The sequence below is a fragment of the Drechmeria coniospora genome, chromosome 02 (assembly GCF_001625195.1).
Source record: "Drechmeria coniospora strain ARSEF 6962 chromosome 02, whole genome shotgun sequence".
NCBI classification, from domain to species: Eukaryota; Fungi; Ascomycota; class Sordariomycetes; order Hypocreales; family Ophiocordycipitaceae; genus Drechmeria; species Drechmeria coniospora.
Window position 1 is genome coordinate 3,701,665 of NC_054390.1, and position 12,285 is coordinate 3,713,949.

General features: G+C 58.2%; 5 protein-coding genes across 5 annotated transcripts; 3 read left to right on the forward strand and 2 right to left on the reverse strand.

Moving 5' to 3' along the window:
- Positions 1-1,053: 1,053 nt before the first annotated feature.
- DCS_04141 (glucose transporter) lies at positions 1,054-2,816 on the forward strand (the record flags this gene model as incomplete). Its single annotated transcript, XM_040801453.1, has 3 exons — positions 1,054-1,211; positions 1,410-1,999; positions 2,059-2,816. The coding sequence occupies 3 exons, from the start codon at positions 1,054-1,056 to the stop codon at positions 2,814-2,816; spliced, it is 1,506 nt and encodes a 501-aa protein (XP_040656486.1).
- Positions 2,817-3,580: 764 nt separating this feature from the next.
- Positions 3,581-4,831, reverse strand: DCS_04142 (uncharacterized protein; the record flags this gene model as incomplete). Its single annotated transcript, XM_040801454.1, has 1 exon — positions 3,581-4,831. One exon carries the CDS (start codon positions 4,829-4,831, stop codon positions 3,581-3,583), a length of 1,251 nt encoding a protein of 416 aa, XP_040656487.1.
- An 889-nt stretch (positions 4,832-5,720) lies between these two features.
- DCS_04143 (DUF89 domain-containing protein) lies at positions 5,721-9,040 on the forward strand (the record flags this gene model as incomplete). Its single annotated transcript, XM_040801455.1, has 6 exons — positions 5,721-6,550; positions 7,299-7,390; positions 7,454-7,524; positions 7,594-7,724; positions 7,786-8,755; positions 8,813-9,040. The coding sequence occupies 6 exons, from the start codon at positions 5,721-5,723 to the stop codon at positions 9,038-9,040; spliced, it is 2,322 nt and encodes a 773-aa protein (XP_040656488.1).
- An 87-nt stretch (positions 9,041-9,127) lies between these two features.
- DCS_04144 (Superoxide dismutase) lies at positions 9,128-9,919 on the reverse strand (the record flags this gene model as incomplete). The annotated part of the gene is made up of 3 exons (XM_040801456.1): positions 9,128-9,250; positions 9,313-9,780; positions 9,872-9,919. 3 exons carry the CDS (start codon positions 9,917-9,919, stop codon positions 9,128-9,130), a joined length of 639 nt encoding a protein of 212 aa, XP_040656489.1.
- A 1,679-nt stretch (positions 9,920-11,598) lies between these two features.
- DCS_04145 (uncharacterized protein) lies at positions 11,599-12,206 on the forward strand (the record flags this gene model as incomplete). Its single annotated transcript, XM_040801457.1, has 2 exons — positions 11,599-11,819; positions 11,867-12,206. 2 exons carry the CDS (start codon positions 11,599-11,601, stop codon positions 12,204-12,206), a joined length of 561 nt encoding a protein of 186 aa, XP_040656490.1.
- Between the last annotated feature and the right edge of the window lie 79 nt (positions 12,207-12,285).

Below are 12,285 nucleotides of genomic sequence, written 5' to 3' on the forward strand. Positions count from 1 at the left end.
CACAACTGTTGAGGCCCTGGGAGGAAAAGACTCGAGCTGGGTACGTGCCGGTGCCGCGTCGAGATTGCAGTGGTGATTGTGAAACGAACGGACCGGAAAGTCGACCGACGGACTGATGGTCCAACGCAGACAAAGGCCGACGACATGTGAGCTCGTGAGGCTGCAGCTCGGCAATAAGCTGCGACCTGACCGGCTGAGGTGTGACCACCAGGGCGTCTCTGAAGCGGCCAAATCCTCGGCGCCATTGTCCTTTCCGACGCATCCCCTCGCACCCATGAATTGATCTCACTGGGCAAACTCTGCCGGCACAACCCTCCGGAGCTTGTCCACAGGCATCACCGTTTCCGATCGTCGTTGGTCCCGTCCCACCGCCCTTCAGACTGGATGCAGCTCATGAAACAGAAATATGCGAGATAAAAACTGACAATTTGTCATTGGCCTTCGGCTCTCGCGCCGCCCTCATGAATGGGATGGTGAGGTGAAAATGGCCCTGAATGATGCGACGGCAAACAAAGGCAACGTGATGACTTTTCGAATAATAGTATGCGCTGGATATCACCCTCCTCTCGCTACATGCAACTCTGTATACAAGCTCCCTCCGCTTTCAGCGTCATTCTGATCCTCACGGAAAACTTGCTCGGCCGAGCTTGATATGCCGGACCGGCTAACCCCACCACCTTGACGCATCTTTTTTCTTCCCGATGCTGACACTACGATTCGAACCAACCTGCGAGCAGGGGTGTGCCAGTGGCGTGGCCTGCTGCCGGTCATCCTGTTGAAGTCGAGGTTAGCTGCAGCATCGGTGCAGCGTCGTGAAGCATGCACCATGCAGCAGCCGGCCCGGAGGAGCTCAGGATACTTCCACTCGTTGCTCATGTCGGGTGGAAGGAGCTCTGCTCGTCATATATAATCATAGATCCCAGCCCTTGTCACTCGCCTCGCGTATCTCTTCGAGTCGAACCTTTGGCCTGAGACGCCTCATTGTCGCCGTCCCGCGCGACGACACTTGCTCCAAGTTTCAACGCCTCGCAGACGAACAAGGAAGATTTCGTCATGGCCATTGGCAACATCTACGTTATTGCAGGTGTCGCCGTCATCGGCGGGGGCCTGTTTGGATTTGACATATCGTCGCTGTCAGCCCAGCTCGGCGAGCAGTCGTACAAATGCTACTTTAACCAGGGTCCGGACGGCCCGCCGTTCAACGATAACCTGTGCTCGGGACCGCGCGACCTGGTCCAGGGAGGCATCACTGCCTCCATGGCTGGGGGTTCCTGGCTCGGTGCTCTCGTTTCCGGACCTCTTTCTGATCGCCTCGGCTGAAAGTATTCCATCATGGTTGGCTGCGTCATCTGGTATCGTGTCCAAGTCATGCACGCCGCCGTCGTCTCCAGCTAACCGTGCTACTCCAGGTTCATTGGATCGACCATCATCTGTGCATCTCAGAACATCGGCATGCTCATCGTCGGCCGCGTCATCAACGGATTCTGCGTCGGAATCGAGTCGGCCCAGGTTCCCGTCTACATCGCCGAGCTGTCCCCGCCGTCGAAGCGCGGTCGATTCATAGGCATGCAGCAGTGGGCCATCACATGGGGCATCCTCATCATGTACTACATCTCGTACGGCTGCTCCTTCATCGGCGACAATTATTCTTCCACCGCCTGGAAGGAGGCATCCTGGCGCGTCCCGTGGGGCCTCCAGATGATCCCTGCCTTTTTTCTCTTCTTCATGATGATGCTGCTGCCCGAGTCGCCTCGTTGGCTCGCCCGCAAAGACCGCTGGGAGGAGTGCCACTCTGTCCTTGCCCTCGTGCACGGAAAGGGGGATGCCAACCACCCATTCGTCGCCTTTGAGCTGCAGGACATCAAGAATATGTGCGAGTTTGAGCGCCGTCACGCCGACGTCACCTACCTGGACCTCTTCAAGCCGCGCATGATTCACCGGACCTTCATCGGCCTCTTCACGCAAATTTGGTCGCAGCTGACTGGCATGAACGTGATGAGTGAGCTACGATATCATGTCCGGAGGCTATGTGCCATGCGTTGACTGACAAGCATGCAGTGTACTACATCGCCAACGTCTTCAGCATGGCCGGCTACTCGGGCAATGCCAACCTCCTGGCATCCTCGATTCAGTACGTCATCAACGTCCTCATGACCATCCCCGCCATTCTCTGGGTCGATCGCTGGGGTCGTAGGCCGACGCTGCTCGTCGGATCCGTTCTGATGGCCACGTGGATGTACACCAACGCCGCCATTCTGGCCACCAAGGGGGAGATTGTCCCCGGCGGTATCGATGGTGTCGCCGCCCAGTCCATGCGGCTCACGGGCGCGCCTGCCAAGGGCCTCATTGCCTGCACCTACCTCTTCGTAGCCTCGTTTGCCCCAACCTGGGGGCCCGTCTCGTGGACGTATCCTCCTGAGCTGTTCCCCCTACGTCTTCGCGGCAAAGGTGTGGCCATGTCGACGTCGGGCAACTGGGCCTTCAACACGGCCCTCGGCCTCTTCACGCCGCCGGCATTCGCCAACATCAAGTGGAAGAGCTATCTCATCTTCGCCATCTTCAACACCGTCGCCTTCTTCCACGTCTTCTTCCTCTTCCCCGAGACCGCGGGAAAGACGTTGGAGGAGACGGAGGCGATGTTTGAGGACCCCAACGGCATCATGTATCTGGGCACCCCGGCTTGGAAGACGCGCGTGGCCACCGAGTCAATAAACCGTGCCGAGCAAGGGGACATTGAGGCTGTCATGGGAGCCACGGAACGGAAGCTCTCGGCAGATCTTCCAGAAGACCAGGAGAAGCCCACACCGCCCGCCTAGAGGCTGCCAGCGGCATCCTGTCGGCACATCGTTGGAGCTCGGCGAATGTTTCATACTGCCGATGACCACATTTCGCAAAGTTGAGCCGTATAGTCCGATGCCTGCAGTCCGTCCTTCATAATGCAATGTGACAGCAGCAGAGCAAGCAAGTGAAAGCACGGCGTCGATGCCCGCACATGTCTCACTACGGTTGACCCGTGACATTGATGGTGACAATACCGATGCGACGTACCCCGCTCGCGCACCATTGCCCGTGCGGGAGCTCGTGAGCTCGTGACCGAAGATGCGACTTCACGGAGGGAACCGCTGCAGCATTCAGTCATCGTCGCAATATTATATATAGCGCCGGGCCGGCAGAGGAGGGTAGGGTGCGATCGTGGCGTTGCACCATGCGGGAGACTAACGAGTGCTGCAGGCACTACATAAATACCCTTGAGCATGTGTGTCCATGAGTACTGATGCGAGAAACGAATTTTTGTCTCATTGGGAGGCTGCCATGATTGCTTCATGCAGAAGTAGAAGTCTAAAAGTCCTGCCTCGCGCGCCTCGCGTGCGAGACGGTGCAGACTCAACAGGCGTTTTGAGTGTGTGCGATCAGGCCACCAGAGACGAATGCCCCCTCAACAGGGAAAAAAGAAATCCAAAAATGTACAGAAAAAATAACAGCGGACGCTTGACTCTGAAGGCTATATACTTTTAAATCTACTGTAAATGCGAAGCCTACAGGGCAGTCGTATCGTATGCTCGTATACTCGTACTTGCTCTCAAGATGAAGCCTCGTCCCACTCAACCCACCTCCGTATGACTTTGTCAATTTTGCGGATGCCTTCTCTTGTCGTTTCGACCTCAAACCACTCACGATGATCCCGCGCGCACGTATCACAGGTGCCTAGATTGGCACGGTGGCCCATGCCGGCGAGCTCGAGATGGATCAGCCGCTCGACTCGGCGGCAGTGAGGCGTCGTACGAGGAAGCTGGCTCCGGGCACTCGGGGAGACGTCACTGGCGCCGGGCAGGTAGGGATAGTAACGCAGCATCTCAATGTCATAGCCGCACTGGCGCTGCCACTGGTTCATGCGGCGCTGAACGTTAGCAGCGCGCCCGATCTTGAGGAGCATACGAGCGCTGCCGCCGCCGCCGCTCGGGGCCGCGAACTGGGAGACGACGTCACTGGGTCGACGGGTGCGGCCACCAGCTCGTGCGGGTGAGGATTTGGGCGATGCGAGGAGCGAGCGGGCAGCATCGACGGGAGGGGCCGACTGCCGAGACGCGGGCGTGAGCCAGAACATGTAGATGTAGCCTGCTTCCTCGGCGTCGGCATAGGGCCGAGAGAGCTCGGCGAGCAGGGCGGAGGCGGTCGCTGGGTCGAGGGTGTCTGGAATGAGATCCTTTACGTGGGCCATCTGGGAGGCGTCCGAGTCACGTACACGCTGTCGCTTTGGTGACTTCCCAGACGCGGCGGGCACCGGAACGGTGCCAGGCATGGGAGCGGACGTGGGAGCGGACACGGGCCCCTGCTGCAGCGGTCTCGGTCTCGGCCTCCTTGAGTCGTGGGTTGGTTCTATAGGGATGGAGAAGCACAAGCAGCAATACAACTGCTTCTTCGCCTTGGGTCGACTCGACTTGGGAGGCCGTTGCGTCGCCGGCCGGACAGCTTCCGTCAGCCTTGCGCCGCTCCGTGATTTTTCCCCTCGGCCATCTTGCAAGTCGACGAGGCCTAGCCTATCGGCAAGTGTCTCCAAGCTACAGCGATCCTCCAGGATGGGTCGAGGCTTCGTCTGGGGCGCGGGGCTGGATGGTGTCGAGTGACGGGCTTGCTCCTTGTGTTGCCAGCAGTACAGGCTGTCGTCGCCGGCAACTTGATGCCCGAGGGGTCGGCGAAAGGCTTCGACGGGGCGGGCGATGGGTCGTCGACATGGACGCCCTCCAGAAGTTATTCCGCCGCACGTCTGGCCAGGGTCTTTGGAGTCGGAGCGGCGAAGCAGCGACTCGGGCGTGTTGGCAACGAAGGGCATCGTCGGCGGTTATCGTACGTGCCGTGGTCGCATCGAGGCCCGAGGAGGGAGCGATGGGGGGAGATGACACGTCTTCGCACAAGGCTCGCGGTATAGTTACATCTCGGGCTGTCGTTGGCGGAAACACGGGCGCTTAGGATGGCGTTGGATCATGGTTGAGAGGAGAAGCGGTCAAAGTTTGGCGTTGGCGTGCTCGATGCCGCGACTGCCCGATTCTGGGGGATTACATAATACTACCTACCCGCCTTGACATGATTCATGCGCCTTTCCCGCTGATACAAGGGAGTAATTAGGAGCACCTGTTAGTAAGGAGGTACGAGTACAGTATGGATTACGGACGATTGAATGCTCCAAGGCACCATCTCCCTAGTTCCCTGTCTTACTACAGAGAAATCGTGTAGGAGTTCAATCTCAATCGACGTACTCCGTACGGAGTAGAGAGGGGGGGGGGTGTTGTGTCCTGTGTCATGAGTCCTACGGCTTGAAAGTCACCTCCGCCGACTTACTCTCTCCATCGGCTGACGGATGGCCCCGTTGTGCTGTCAGCGGCGGGGATCAATGAGCGACAAATCACCATCCGGAGTTTGCGGACGTACACCCGGAGGCTGCTGCTCTGAGGCCCTTAACGCCGTTGCCCAGCTGAGGGGTCGGCGCCGCAATCTATCCGTGGCCGACGCTAACTTGCAGCGGCCCCACCACCGGTGCCGGACCTGTTGCCGGAGCAAGGCCGCACCGCCGCCGCATCGTCAGCTTACGGTAAAATAAAGGTTTAGCTCTACCCTTCTGGAGGGGAGGGAACGAACATAAAACCCAAGGGCTTCTGCTTCGTGTTTCTCGGCTCAGAAAGGATCGGCTCACCCGACATCATCATCACTGCTCGTCTCCCACCATGGCATCAACCACGGCGCACAAGTACATCAACAAGCTGCAGAACCATCGCGTTCTCGTCCTCGGCGGCTCCACCGGGATCGGCTTCTGCGTTGCCGAAGCGGCGGTCGAGCACGGCGCGCACGTCATCATCAGCAGCTCGAACCAGGCAAAACTCGACAAGGCCGTCGGCCGTCTGCAGGCGCACGCGGCAGCCATCGGCCTCGAGGCCGAGAGGATATCGGCCAAGACGTGCGATCTCTCCAACCCAGATACGATCGAAGACAACGTCGTCAGCCTTCTTGAATATGCCACGCAGCATGGAAAGTTGGACCACGTAGCCTTCACGGCTGGTGACGCCATCAAGATCACGCCGCTTGCCGAGACGACCGTCGCCGACGTGCAGAAGACCGGCATGGTGCGGCAGGTCGGGCTCATCATGCTGGCCAAGCACTTGCCGAAATACATCAACGTTCGCGCGGCAAGCTCATTGACGGTCACGGGTGGCACCAACACCTGGCGTCCCGGGCCTGATTGGGCCGTCATCGCAGGCACCGGCGGCGCCGTCGAAGGTCTTACCCGCGGCTTCGCCATCAGCCTCCAGCCGGTTCGCGTCAACTGCGTCCAGGTCGGCGCCGTCCACACCGAGCTTTTCGACAGCATACCAGAGGACCGTCTGCCGGCCGTGCTGGCCAATCTCGCGCGTGAGGGCATCACGGGCACCGTGGGGAGGCCCGATGAGGTGGCCGAGGCGTACTTGTACTGCATGAAGGATACCTTTGCCACTGGCGGCGTGGTCGAATCGAACGGGGGACGGCTCGTGGGCGACGGCAAAGAGGGCCTGATGTTTTCGTGAGAGGTCACAGGGATGCTTTTCGCTCGCATGGCCGAGGCCTCCGATGGTCGTTTGCCTTGGAGCCTCAGGCACGACCTGGAATCACTTGAAAACTACTCTTCCGATCAGATCAATTTGGTAGAAAAATTAAATCTAAAATTCCTGATGAGAAATTTACATCCCATCCACTCCCCCCGAATGAATATTCCACATCCGAGACTTCATTACCCTCGCTCCCCACTCCTAGCAAGCCGTCCATCCGACCCCGTGCAAGGCAATGAAGCCGCCCTCATGAGGCTTACATCTCCATGATAACACACACATCCATACTCATCGCAATATCTGAGAATCCGGGGCCATTGTTATGAACAGGGACATATGATCCGTCGCGGCGAGGGAGAGAATACTACAAGAAAGATCTCACCATCAGGGACGAACCTACGTACGGCATACATACTACCAAGTAAAGCGGCCTGGAAAAATTTCTACGAGGGCTTCCTTTTGGAGTAACAATCGAATGGGAAAAAAACACAGGGGGGAAATATAGAAGAGGTGGCAATAAATAATAAAATAAAACATGCATATGAATAGTATGCCTTGGCATCCATGCCCTTAAGTACTTACAATACACGTGCACTCCATAAACCGTCCAGATGGATGGACCCACTTTAAGGCCGACGACGCTTCCCCAGAGAATCCTCGACGGCGAAACCGTGGCTTTCGATCGTGGACCCCGAACCACGACAATTCCACCCCTCTTGCTAGGGCGCGCTTTTCGTCCTCCCCCCTCGTCCTCCCCGTGTTCGTAGAGAGCGACGGCTCGTCGGATTTTGCCATGGAATTTGATCCCGATACCCGTGAGTGCCGACGGCGATGACGGCCCAGGGACGTCGACTGATGGCAACCAAAAACGCTCGCAGCAAAATACGTCACCAGCGACGTGACGTCGTTTGCCAGCGATTCGGTCCGCAAACGATGGCCCGTCATTCTTGTGAGCTTCTCCCCGCCTCGCCCGGCACTCCTGGCCCCCTCCTGCTCGTGCTGACGTGGCCGTCTCCAGACCGGTGCGGTCGACGACGTGTACCGAGCCGTCTGCAGGATGGACGACGGCGAGCAAAAGGCCGAGGGTAAAAAGATCATCGAGCAGCTCGGCTGCCTCAAGTACGAGGTCCAGCATGGCCGGAAGCTGACGTACGGACGTCCGATATCCCATGCCGAGGCCCTAACCGCGGCTGATGGTGCTCGAACGCAGGCCCCTGCTCGACGACGGTCACGCCGAAGAGATTGCCGTCTACAACAAGGAGCTCGACGACCTCGACGGCCCCGGCTGGCTGGACGTCCCGTGGCTCTACGCCGAATGCTACCTGTACAGGCGCATAAGCACGTACTTCCAGCTCACCCAGCACTGGAAGAAGCACGACATCTTTGCGCGGCAGAAGATTGACACGTTCCGAACCTCGCGCAACGCCGTCCTGGAGCTGGCCGCGCGCTACCGCGAGCTCATGGGGCAGATACACGCCCACAAGGCTGTGACGCATGATGAGGATGCCGAAAGGCTCCTGTTCGCCGAAGCCTTTGAGATCTGCCTCTGGGGCAACGCCACCGACCTCTCCCTCCTCACCAACTTGACGTACGAAGACATCCAGAAGCTCCAAGGGAGCGCCGCGCGCAAAGCGGCCGAGGAGAACATCCTCGTCAACCACCTACCGGCCGCCTACGACATTCTAAAGCAGGCCCGGGCCGAAGGTCGGAAGGAGCGGCGCGTCGACATCGTCCTCGACAACGCCGGCTTCGAGCTCTACGTCGACCTCGTCCTCGCCGGCTTCCTCCTCGCCTCGGGCCTCGCCACCCAGGTCATCCTCCGGCCCAAGTCGGTGCCCTGGTTCGTCTCCGATGTTCTACCCGGCGACTTTGCCGCTCTCCTCTCCGCCATCGCCAACCCCAAGGCCTTCTTCGAGACCCAGTCCGAGGCCGAGGAGCTCCAGGAGAAGATGCCGGCACCGCTATCGCAGGCCGAGGTCGAGAATCTCCAGTTCGTCTTTCAGGATTGGGCCAACCTCCACGCCGAAGGCCAGCTCATGATGCGGCCAAACCGATACTGGACCACGGCCAGTTCCTTTTGGCGCTTGCCTCACCAAGCCCCGGAGCTGCACGAGGACCTCAAGGCGGCCGAGCTGGTCATCTTCAAAGGCGACCTCAACTACCGAAAACTAACCGGCGATGTTCGTTTCCATTTCCATTTCCCCATCCTCCCAAACATCTTTGTCTAACCAACACAGGCTCAATGGGACCCCACCACGCCCTTCGAGGACGCCCTCGGGCCCATGGGCAAGGGTTCGGGCGTCAGCATTTTATCGCTGCGCACCTGCAAGGCCGACGTCGTCGTCGGTCTGCCCGCAGGCAAAGATGAGGAATTGAGGCAGTTGGAAGGGGGCGGCGGCGAAAGCGGGGCTCGGAGATGGGCCTGGGACGGCAAATGGGCCGTCGTGTCCCTGTCTCGCGGCTAATGAGGGAGATGTAGACGAAGGAAAAAACTGCAGGGGAATGCTGCATAGACTATGAAATTCTACTTGATCGATATCGGCTGCAAACCTCTACATCGAGGCCTTGAGGATCTTGAAGGCATCCTCACGCCCCCCGCAGAATCGCTTCTCGACTGTCTCCCAGTTCATGACGTTCCAAATGTTTTCGATGTAAGCCGCTTTGCCGTTTAGGTACTATCGAGAACGTCAGTCGCAGGTTGCTCAGAGAAGAGGTTCCAGGCTTCCGAAGAAGTTACCTGCAAGTAGTAGGCATGCTCCCACATGTCGATGCCGAGTATGGGCACCTCGCCGCCGACGACGGGGTCCTGGTCCTTGGTCGTGATGATGCGCAACGCCTGACCATCCTTGACCAGCCAGCCCCAACCGCTGCCCTGTAGGCCCAAGAGGGTCTTGGCGAATGCCGCCTTGAACTGGTCGAAGCTGCCCCAGGCGGCGTTGATGGCCGCCATCAGGGAAGGGGCGGAACGGGGATCGGCGGCATTGGATGTTGCGGGAGCCAGGTTCTCCCAGAAGAGGGTGTGGTTGATGTGACCGCCGCCGTTGAAGCGTATGACGGCCTGAAGGGCTATTTGCGCGGCGATGTCGCGGGATTCCGCCGCAGCAACGTACGTCTCGATCGCGGCATTGAGGTTTGTGACGTAGGCTTGGTGGTGCTTGCTGTGGTGCAGCTCCATGATCTGGGACGAGATGCTCGGCTCCAGTGCCTGATGACGTGAGAAGAAGCCTCCGCCGTTAGTCCTCATTTGCATTCAAGCCATTGCCACGGTTCATTGCCTGGCATTGGGGAAGCCTTACGTCGTAGGCGTAGGGTAGCGCCGGGAGACTGTACGCACGACCGGACATGATTGTCATGATATGGGGGCGAGAACCACAGGAGAGGACTGCGACAGCTAAGACTGTTCGACGGTACGACGGTGGACGAAATGGAACTGAAGATGCAAGAGCAGGAAGCGAGTGAGAGAGCCGGGGTTGGAGTTGGGCGTTTGGATCGTGGGAATATTTGCCCACCCGCCAGGCAGGAGCGCCTCGAGTGGGATCTCGGCACAAGCGGGTACGGCAGGGCAGGTGCCGCGCGGATTAGGGGGGCAGGAGCGATGATGATAGTCACTGGGCCCTCACAACATATATAACAGAAAATAACAGCAACTTCAGATAAAATCGATTACATTAATACAACCGAATACCGAATTCGGGTGAGACCATGTCAAACTAGATGTATTACTTGGTCGAGCGTACGCTGGAGAATGCTTCATCCATGGCGTTTCGTGACAACATTTCGTCGCCCTGGTCCCACAGAGCTGCGCATTTACATACACCGTACTACTCCGTATATACAGTACTGAAAACTGTAGTACCTGGTACTCCGTACACTGTACAAATTTCCATCTGTACCTGTTCTTGCTCGGCAGCGGCCACCGAGATGATTTGTCTTCATGCCGTCGCGGAGCGCGGCGTTGGAGTACATGTCGTTAATCCACCATCGAGCTGCTTGATCTCCCACCCTTGGGCTTCGCCTTGCAGGCTTGCTTGGACCGAAATATTCCAGCTTCTCGCGAGCGAGGTATCGGCGAAGAGTCTACGGCACCAATGACGTCGATGCAACGAAACGTCCCTGAAGCCGTCGCTGGCACCTTTCCCCACGTCGCATGATGATTCCTGAGAATTTTGGCTCAAACTTGCTCAAGGCAAATTGCCACTTCAGGAAACGGAGTCGCAGGATGCAGCGACGTGATTGGCTCTTTATTGCACAGCCTCGAACTCTTCTTCCTGCACTCGCACACTAATATACTCCGTATTAATTGCAGTTGGTCAATCCTGTTGGAAGCTCGAATGTAAGTAATTACCGCAAAGTATTACAATGTTCTCCATGTAGGTGCTGTCACTGCGCTGCACCAGGCATAGTGAGTGTGCATGTACTTGTTCGCCGCTATACAGTACTTGCACATGTGTGTGAGTAAACTTAGGTAGTACCTACTTAGTAGGTGGATGGCCATGGCAAGCTTGGGCAAGTAAGAAGCCGCCAGCAGGGATAATAAGGACGCTACGGATACAGGACAATAAGTAATGATATATCAATCACAGTTCAGGATAGTACATGACAGTATAGGACAGTGCAGGACAGTGCAGGACGGTGTAGGACAGTGCAGGACGGTGCAGGACGGTGCAGGACGGTGCAGGACGGCGCAGGACAGTGCGGACCGTGCGGACAGTGCAGGACAGTGCAGGACAGTGCAGGATAGCACAGGATAGTGCAGGTTAGTGCAGGATAGTACGTACGGGACGGTGCACCCGGTACACGACGGTCCAGGACGCAATTCTCTAGCTATCACACTCCAAATATGATACAGTACATCCCTAACCACTATTAGCGATTGAGCAAGTTTCGGGATTCAATCTCCCGCATCCAACACGGGCAGGATCCAATGCGGAAAAAAGAAAGGCGACGAGAGAGGTCATTCAAAAATACAACTTCCTCCACTCCGGTTCGGCTTCGCCAGTCTTGGTCCTCTCACAGCATCACCATGTGCGGCTCCGAGAGCGACCATCGACCCAGGGGCGGCGCGCTCGTTGCTCTGCGTCCGCCGACAACGACGGGCCGAAGCAGTCCAACAGCGCTCGCCGACGGCGATCTTTCCTTCCACACTCCTGGCCGCCCACGATGCGCCGTGGCCACGCACGCGCGCCTCAGCTCGCCTGACATTGGCGACGTCGGCATGCTCGGAGATTTCGAGGTTGTCATCCAGTAAGTAACAGTCGTCGTCATTCATCCCCCCCTCTCTCTCATCCCAGCCCATCCCAGCTCGACTCTCCCGCAGTGTGGAATCCGACGCAAGCTCCGACCGACAGGGTGGCTGCTAACGAGGACGACTCTGCCAGTGACAGCGGCGACCTGACGAGATGCGCCCGAGACTGCGGCCAGTTCCGCCGGTTTGCCCTCCCCGGCGTCGAGATGGTGCGCGGGACGGGCTTCGTCGAGCTCCCGCTGGAGAAGCCGCTGTCGCTCGAGGTCGGTGGTGGCGGCATCATCGGCCGCCGCGTCTCGCTCTATGCCCGGCCACCCCGTGAGCGGGAATACTTGTTCATCGCCGAAGGCATCGTTGGCTTCAACCATCTCGGCGTGTCGTCGTAATCGGTCACGAGTCATCAAGGTGTTCATCGAGCATGCCAATTCTGTCCATCAAGGTGTTCTTGGCGTTGATCCATTGCTG